The 9,214-nt window shown below is 45.8% G+C and overlaps 1 protein-coding gene across 1 annotated transcript in view; it reads left to right on the plus strand.

Moving 5' to 3' along the window:
• The first annotated feature begins 6,078 nt into the window (after nt 1–6,078).
• Nucleotides 6,079–9,214, plus strand: part of f3b (coagulation factor IIIb) — a 6,251-nt gene continuing 3,115 nt past the window's right edge. Inside the window, exons 1-5 of the mRNA XM_017688623.2 lie at nt 6,079–6,232; nt 7,311–7,613; nt 8,101–8,224; nt 8,823–9,016; nt 9,194–9,214. The exon at nt 9,194–9,214 is cut by the window's right edge and continues 158 nt beyond it. Of these exons, the coding sequence (XP_017544112.1) occupies nt 7,559–7,613; nt 8,101–8,224; nt 8,823–9,016; nt 9,194–9,214 (394 nt within the window). The 5' untranslated portion in view covers nt 6,079–6,232; nt 7,311–7,558. The remainder of the gene's footprint in view (nt 6,233–7,310; nt 7,614–8,100; nt 8,225–8,822; nt 9,017–9,193) is intronic.

The raw sequence follows: 9,214 nt of genomic DNA on the forward strand, positions 1-9,214 counted from the left end.
TGTTCACTGTGCTCTGAGTGAGTGAGCTCCTCGTGTGGGTGGCTGATTTATATCGCTCTACTGAAGTGGTCAGGTCAAGTGGTCTGCAGGGTCACGTCCACAGACAGCATGACACAGCCAGCCGAAGGATGTGAACAGTGTCTCTCTGAAGGTCTGTAGCCACCTACATAAAACTGCCTGAGTCTGTCTGTCGTTCTAATCAGGTCAATCTTGGTCTTGCAGGTAAACAGTGACCATGCACCCTTTGAACAATGTTCCACTGACCAATAAATGACCGATATATTTCACCATATTTCTCCTCTTGATGTAAACTGGTAACCATTGGTCTTCCACTGACCAATCACAGGGCTGCAACTCTGGCCCAGCATAACCAAAACGCTGCTGTGCAGGTCAGTAGGTAGGTGGGTAGGTTGGTGGGTACATAGGTGAGTAGGTAGGTGTGTAGTTGAGTAGGTAGGTGTGTAGTTGAGTAGGTAGGTGGGTAGTTGAGTAGGTAGGTGGGTAGTTGAGTAGGTAGGTGGGTCAGTAGGTACATTTTTCAATCCCAAGGCAAGAGCCAAATAAACAGGAGCGACGTATTTACAGATGTGTAAATAGAAAGTAGATAAAACCTGAAAAAATTCAGATGCGTCGTGTTTTTCAAACCACGTCGTACATCTTTACGTATTAACGTCACACACAGACTCTAAAAGAAGGTCGAGCTCAATGTTCCTCATCCTGATGATCCTCAGAGGCGCTCCAGGTTTACAGGGTGTTTAAAATGAAATAGAACAGCTCATAATCAAAGGAAAGACAATGAATTGAAATGAAAGGTGAAATAAACTCGCTCATATCGTTTCTCGGCTGTTTATCAACACTCATCATGTTAAAGAGCGAAAGACAGAAAGGAATCATAGTGAAACTGCTGCATTAACTATTAAACTATGCTGCTCCGCTCCGCTCGGCCTGACCTGATCCCTGACCGATCCCTGACCGATCCTGACTTCACCCTGACTCGCTCTGTGGGAATAACGTCATCACCGCCGTGAGAATCTCTGAGAGCTCTGGGTGATGAGGACATTAGGTTCTGTGTTAGAGGTTCTGTGTTAGAGGTTCTCTGTTAGAGGTTCTGTGTTAGAGGTTCTGTGTTAGTTGCACGTTGGTTCCCCTTTTTATTGATCTAGTATGAGTTTTAACTACATTACATGGTAACATAGATACTGTTCTACTGTCACCACAAACCAACAGCTACGACTACTTTCATCTAATAATCATTTATATAAATATATATAAAAGACATTTAAGGGCTCTTTAGACTAATGGAGCATGTGTTGTAAATTGTTCTATATAGCACCAAAAAGGGTTCTGCTGTTGTGACAAGCATGACATGGTAGCTATGGCAGAACCTTTTTGGTGCTATATAGAACCCTTTTCAAAAAGGCTCCTACAGAACCAAATACAACGCATTGTCCATCAGTCTGAAGAACCATTTCATTTGCCAGAAATCAGCGATGAACTGGGACAGACAGTTTGGGACAAAAACACCTCTATGATGATGCTAATTTATACTAGCACACCTATGGGATTCTAGTAGTATGTTAGCACAAAGCTAACAGCGCTTTGAATGCTGTTCTGGAATAAACACAGACGTTTGAGGCAGCGAGGCGTTATCCATGAATGCGATGTGTCTCTTGGCTGAACACCTAATTATACCGAAGAGCTTGTTTTCATTTTCTTTGTTACAAAACGTGTTGATCTTGTGATGTAGCCAGAAATCACAAGACGTTCCTTCTGGATCTTCTTGGAACATTCCAGATCCCCCTTATTCCCAATTCCTGCTGCCTGCTGTGTTAGTGTGTTTGGTTTTGTTCTTTCTATTTCTAAGCGTTAATTCTGCTGATTTTCTGACGTTTGTTTTCCCGTCTGCTGATCTCAAAATCCATCCAGTGAAACTACTGAACATCTGAATTATTCCGTTTTTAAAATAACAAACATAAACATGTTTTACTGAAAAAAACTCGGCTAATTTTGGGACCAAACGAACTGACCTTGCTACTGAATGAAGAGCCAAAAGTGTTGACTCCTACACTAAATTTCCAGACATTTTCGCTCACTCGTGAAAATCACTGAGTTCAGGTGTTCCAGTCTCTTCCATGGCCACAGGTGTATAAAGCCGAGCCCCTCGGCCTGCAGACTGCTTCTACAGACATTAGTGAAAGAATGGGTCGCTCTCAGGAGCTCAGTGAATTCCAGCGTGGTGCCGTGATCGGACGCCACCTGTGCAGCAAGTCCAGTCGTGAAATTTCCTCACTACTAAATATTCCACAGTCCACTGTCAGTGGGATTATAACAAAGTGGAAGCGATTGGGAACGACAGCAACTCAGCCACGAAGTGGTCGGCCACGTAAAATGACAGAGCGGTCAGCGGATGCTGAGGGGCATAGTGCGCAGAGGTCACCGACTTTCTGCAGAGTCCATCACTACAGACCTCCAAACTTCATGTGGCCTTCAGATCAGCTCAAGAACAGCATAGAGAGCTTCATGGAATGGGTTTCCATGGCCGAGCAGCTGCATCCAAGCATTACATCACCAAACTGGAATGCAAAGCGTGGAATGCAGTGGTGTAAAGCGCCGCCACTGGACTCTAGAGCAGTGGAGACGTGTTCTCTGGAGTGACCAATCACGCTTCTCCGTCTGGCAACCCGATGGACGAGTCTGGGTTTGGCGGTTGCCAGGAGACGGTACTTGTCTGACTGCATTGTGCCGAGTGTAAAGTTTGGTGGAGGGGGGATCATGGTGTGGGGGTGTTTTTCAGGAGTTGGGCTCGGCCCCTTAGTTCCAGTGAAAGGAACTCTTAAAGCTTCAGCACCAAGAGATTTTGGACAATTTCACGCTCCCAACTTTGTGGGAACAGTTTGGGGACGGCCCCTTCCTGCTCCAACATGACTGAGCACCAGTGCACAAAGCAGGTCCATAAAGACACGGATGAGCCAGTTTGGTGTGGAAGAACTTGACTGGCCTGCACAGAGTCCTGACCTCAACCCCATAGAACACCTTTGGGATGAATTAGAGTGGAGACTGTGAGCCAGGCCTTCTCGTCCAACATCAGTGTCTGACCTCACAAATGTGCTTCTGGAAGAACGGTCAGAAATTCCCATAAACACTCCTAACCCTTGTGGAAAGCCTTCCCAGAAGAGCTGAAGCTGTTATAGCTGTAAGGGTGAGCCAACATCATATTAAACCCTATGGATTAAGAATGGGACGCCACTCAAGTTCATATGCGTGTGAAGCCAGACGACCGAATACTTTTGGCAATATAGTGTGTCAGATCTTGTTGAGACAGCCGTCCAGTCCTTTCTGGCCTGATTAACACACACCTGTGCTGCAATACCAGCAGGAAGTGTCTCAGTGCCAGATGAACAACATGCAGACCTGCCTGGTCCAGCCTGAGCTCTGTCCCAGCGAAGATGGCCAGTCTGAATCGTCCCAAAGCCACATTACTGAGGAGGAAATGCTGATGGACAGCAGGGGATTTCCCAGAGTGCCAGTGTCATAAGGTTCCACTACTGAGTCATCTGGACTTCTGCTTGGTCAGCTTAGAATAAATTTATCAGGAGAACCTAACAAAGGTGCAGGACCAGGTTCTCCAACCGTCACACCCAGCTCATCAGCAGAAGCTAAACTGGATTCTGGAGGCTGTGAAGCTCTATTTTTACCACAGGCGTCAACAACGTGGGAACAATGATGTTTACATGGTTTTATACTGGGTTCTAGACAACGATATTACAAAAACGATTAAAACTAATATCTAGAATCTGTTACTGTCTTAAATGCGGTCTATCATGCTCATTTTCAATGTTCAGGATGCTATTTTTGTTCTACTAGAACAGATTTACAGTTCCAAAAACACTTCACTGGCATGATTAAAGGGTTCTTTGCATCATTAAATGGTTCATCTTTAAATTGACAAATTATTTGCTGTAGATGGTTCTATTTAGCACCTTTTTTTAATATGGTTCTACATACCACCATCACCACATTCTCCCACATTCTAATGTTACGACGTCAAGCTTGTACCAGTAGAAGAACCATTTTTGGCGTTATATGGAACCATTTTCAAAAAGGTGCTATTACAGAGCCTTTCATCATGCAAAGGGTTTTCACTGGTTCTATATAGAACCATTCTCTTCACTAAAGAACCCTTGAAGAACCATCTTTTTTTTAAGTGTGTACAAGACTGAACACACTCTTCCTGCCCCAGTAGCAACTGTGCACTGTGGGAGGGGGCAGAGCTTGATGGTAGGCAGGCAATAAGGACTGTGTTACGAGATGATGTCATCCTGTAACAACGGAAAAGGGCTGGAATTCCAACGAGGCAGCTGAGGAAAGAGGGTTCTGTGGTGGAAAGTTTCTCTCAGAGCTTTAGAACTTTGCACAAAGAGCTACATAACACCCTAAAGGGGAGGGAACAACTAGAAATGTGTAATAAGTTCCCTTTAATCTCTTTCCGCAGCGCCCTCTAGTGGCCACTGCGCTGGAGGTTTGTTGGTGGATTAATGGATGTGTCTGTGCCTTAGATCTTCTTTAGGTGCTGGAGAGGCCCAATAAAAACGCAGGGGGGTGGTCTCCCTGCACATGGGCCACAGTGTGACTCCCCCTGGTAGTTACGCCACTGCCCCCGTATGAAAGCAGGCTGTCAGGGAGTGAGTGTTCATAGCTGTTCCATTATATAATCCTGGCAGCCTGGATAACGAGCTCCCAGCCAAAAAACTCGGAAAAAACGCCCAACTTGGAGGCTGTAGTGGAACATTCAGAACTCCAGGGCCTGTTCAGCTGTGTCCAGTAAGCTGGTCACTCTTTTTAGTGGCTTTCTTTAAAATTTACACCAGAAACGTTCCTACAAAGGGCTTTTTAATGGGGCAATGATTTGCTACAACATTCCAGAATCCTTTACGAGGGAATTCCATGAGAAAGGACGTTATTTGGTCCATGCACGGAAAGAATAGCCACTCTGGCCCTCGTTCAACAATGTCGCCTCAGAGAAATGAGGCAGAGCTTAATGCTGCATTAATGAAGGATCACTGATTTCTGAGCTGTTTCTCCTGAACCTCCTCAGGAGAAGAGAGGAGATCAACATCAGCGTCTCACTGTGAGACATTATGGTGATGAAGGAGAAAAGCATGAGTTCTCCTTCTGCACCGAGAGGGTTCTGTGATCTAGAACAGAGCTGAGAACGATGAGATCTCACATTTTTCTTATGGAGACATGATGAGGCTGAGACGAGGCTGAGACGAGGCTGAGACGAGGCTGAGACGAGGCTGAGACGAGTTAGTCCACATGTGGGACAGTGTTTTGATCAAAGAGAGACGCTGTCACCAGGAGGTGAATTTCAGAATCAGGAGAAAACAGCTTGATTTCCAACTGGACTGAACTGAGTCCAGGAGAAGAACCTGAGACCAAGAGCCGATCTCATTTAAAGCGCAGAACTGTTCTCAAACATTTCAGACGTCTTTACAGTGGTGGTGATGGGAACCAGGCGTCGCCATGACTACAACACAGATATAGACCCTTTATTTACCATCCAGAACCACCAGAGAACCTACACGAGTCTTCTGAGCTTATATGGAATGTTGATGATGGAAAATAGTGGAAAATCTGGAATAATGAGTTTTCTTTGGGGACTATTTTGCCGCACAGCGCCCTGCATGTCTCCCTCCACCATGAATGGAGTTGAAGTTCTCTAAACTCTCATAAAACAGCGTCTCAGTCATCAGGCAGTGAATTCAGAACCAGTTCATGTAGGAACTTTCTGTGAGGAGCTTTTAGAGGGACGTCTGGTTCCCATCACCACCACTGTGAGGAGCTTTTAGAGGGACGTCTGGTTCCCATCACCTCCACTGTGAGGAGCTTTTAGAGGGACGTCTGGTTCCTATCACCTCCACTGTGAGCGGTTCTGACTCGGTAAGATTATCTAGAACAGAGAACCGCTCTGTTTACATCTGAACTGTTCAGTTCTGGAGTAATTCAGTCTTTTTTAAACCGATGATCTTCCTGCTGTGTGTGTTGATGGTGATCCAGGCCGGATGCTGCTGGGATGTGTATGGAACGCCGTTCTGTCCTGGATGAGCGGGCAGTGCTGACGGGTGAGATGACCAACATCCTGAGCAGACAGCTGAGCGGCGGCTGCCTCATGTGTCTCGTCTGCAGCTTCACCATCTTCTCTGCTTCCTGTTGGTGCGAGAGCCGACAGCAGGTCAGTGTCGTCCTTTATGGGTGCTGGTACAGAGTAGAGGGGTCACTGTAACAGGTTCTCAACCACAAAGTTCCTGTAGAACGGAACCTTTCACACCAAGCCTGGTTACACCTTAACCCTAAACATAACAGTGTAAGTCCCCTTTACGCCAGTAAAACATTCCTTCTCTGGGGTCACATCACTCCTCCACTCTGGGGGGTTCTTGAAGGGTCCTTTAGTCAAGACAGTGGTTCTATATTGGACTATGAACACTCAAAGAACCATTTGCATGTTTAAATGGTTCCCTGCACGGTGAAATGATGCTAATCTATAAATACACGTTTAATGCACTCTTAAAAAAAGCAGGTTCTTCAAGGGTTCTTTAGTAAATAAAATGGTTCTATATAGAACCATGAACACGTAAAGAACCATTTGCATGAAAGGGTTCTTCAGGATGTGCTGTATATGGTTCTATATAGTACCAAAAAGTGTTCTTCTATTGTTACAAGCTTGATTTTGCAAAAACGGCAGATCCCATTTTGGTGCAATATAGAACCGTTTTCAAAAAGGTATTACATAGAACCATATACCATACATTCTCCATCAATCTCGATTTTCTTTACTAAAGAACCCTTGAAGCACCAAAAAGGGTTCTTCTGTTGTTCCAAGCTTGATATCACGACAATAGCAGAACCCCTTGTGGTTGCCTGCATGGTGAAATGGTTCTTCAGATTGATGGAGAATGTCTTGGTTCTATATAGCACCAAAAAGGGTTCTTTGATGCCAAACTTGTAACGAAAGCAGAACCCTTTTTGGTGCTATATACCACCCTTTTCAATCATGCAGAGAACCATTTGAGCATGGAATGGTTCTATATGGAACTCATGGTTCTAAATAGGATATTAAAATATAATGGGCCTAATAGTTTCCAGTAGAGATTACTAGCTTCCGTAGAACACCTTTAGAACCCATTAGGAAACCACTAAACCATTAGAGCCCCTTGCACAGTGATAACAACCCATTTCAAAAGCCAAAGCAGGTTACAGAACCATCAGGAACCAGCAGACACGCTCCATGGTGCCTTTGGTTTTATCCGCAGGGTGAAGAACCCATGAAGAACCCTCCTGTGAAAGCGTTCACCAGGGGAGGGCGGCGGTGAGCCGGATGCCCATATATGGTCATCGTGCTCCGCCAGTGACGCCGCTGCGGGCTCAGTGGGCGGGGCTGAGTGAGTCAGCCTGAGCTGCGCTGCTCTCCGTATAAAGCGCTCAGCGCTGAGAGACCAGCACTAAAGGACTAGAACCTCCCAGCTAGAACATCCCTCTGGACCTCTTACTGGACACCAGCATGAGCTTCACGGCGCCGATTCTCATTTTCCTCTGCTGGATCAGCGCATCTTCAGGTAGGAACGTGTTAAATTCGTCCAGAATGCGGTGCGCATGCGCTGTTAACTGAGTTCGAGTGAATTAAAACTGATTTGTTGTGATTTACTGAGCTAAACCCGCGTTCTTGTTCGAATTGTCCGTTCCACCTTAAATGTTATACTTCTCCTCGAACAAACAGCCAGTCTTAGGGCTCCAGAATGGAACTGTTGCACCATTTAAGGTGGAACGGGCGATTCGCACAAGCAGCCAGTCTTAGGGCTCCAGAATGGAACTGTTGCACCATTTAAGGTGGAACGGACAATTCGCACAAGCAGCCAGTCTTAGGGTTCATCAATAAAGGAAATGGTTCTATTTAGAACAGTGAGTGGTGCAGTGGTAATCCAGATTGATGGTTCTGTGCGGAACCTAGAACCACAAGTGCCCCTCTGAGCAAACAGAACATGGTTCCAAATAGTTTTGTGTGTTTTTGGCCAAAGTTTAAGCTTCTTTTTCTGTCTTTTTCAGCTTCATTGGGCTCTGATTACCTTCCCAAGGCCAAGGATGTGACCTGGACGTCACTCAACTTCAAATCCATCCTCAAATGGGGACCCACACCCTCCAACTACAGCTACACGGTGGAGTTCTCAAGGTCGGGCGTCTGTCATGTCTCTACTTCTCATTCATTCAGTCCCATAGTGCGCTCCCTCAGCTCCCTCAGCTCCCTCAGCTCCCGAGGCCTGAGCGTGTTTTGTCGAGTCAGTTTGTCATTCGTAGAGCTTTTATTTACTTGTGTGTTTATTTATTATTTACGCGTCAGGGACGATGCGCTCGGCCCTAAACGTGACCTGATTCACGTGTGCACCCTTTCTGCGTGATCACACGGCCACGTCTGAAAGAAAGGCTGAATATCGTTGATGTGATGTAACTCAGATTTTCAGATCCTGTCACTCGTCGTTTCGAGGCCTGCTGCTCTGGCCATGAGTCAATTAGCATTCGTTTAATTTATTCGTTTTCTTAATTGTTAATTGGTTTCAGCTGGTTTATTTGTATCAGGCACTATAAGCTGGTATTAGACCAGATCAGGCATATGCATGTTTATGTCTGACTAGCAGAGTTATTATTATTATTATTATTATTATTATTATTATTATTATTTCTAACTAGCATTATTAGTTCAGCTGTTTTATGTGTAAGTAGCCCTGTTAGCCGGTTTATTCCTAATCCTCGGTGTCCGTGTTTCCGTACAGGGTCGGCAGTGACAGACAGAGGAATCCGCACTGCATTCGCAGCCTGGACACAGAGTGTGACCTCACCAACGACCTGAATGACCTGAAGGCTTTCTACACGGCGGACGTTCTGTCTGAACCCCTGCCGGGTTCCAGCTCCGACCTGGTGGAGCTGCCGTTCACTCAGTCCAGGAAGTTCTGCCCTTACAGCGACAGTGAGTCCGTCCACTTTCCTTCACAGCGTACAGCGACCCGGGGAAATGCCTCGGGGAAATAAAGATTTATTACAGTCCAGAGAGGATCGTTAATCATTAGACACGCCAGGGCCGGCAGCCGGAGAACCCTGACCGAGGGAGGTGTTCTTTACTGGTTTCTATTTTCTGTCTTTTCAGCTCTTATAGGAAAACCTGAGT

Source organism: Pygocentrus nattereri, chromosome 19, assembly GCF_015220715.1.
Source record: "Pygocentrus nattereri isolate fPygNat1 chromosome 19, fPygNat1.pri, whole genome shotgun sequence".
NCBI lineage: Eukaryota > Metazoa > Chordata > Actinopteri > Characiformes > Serrasalmidae > Pygocentrus > Pygocentrus nattereri.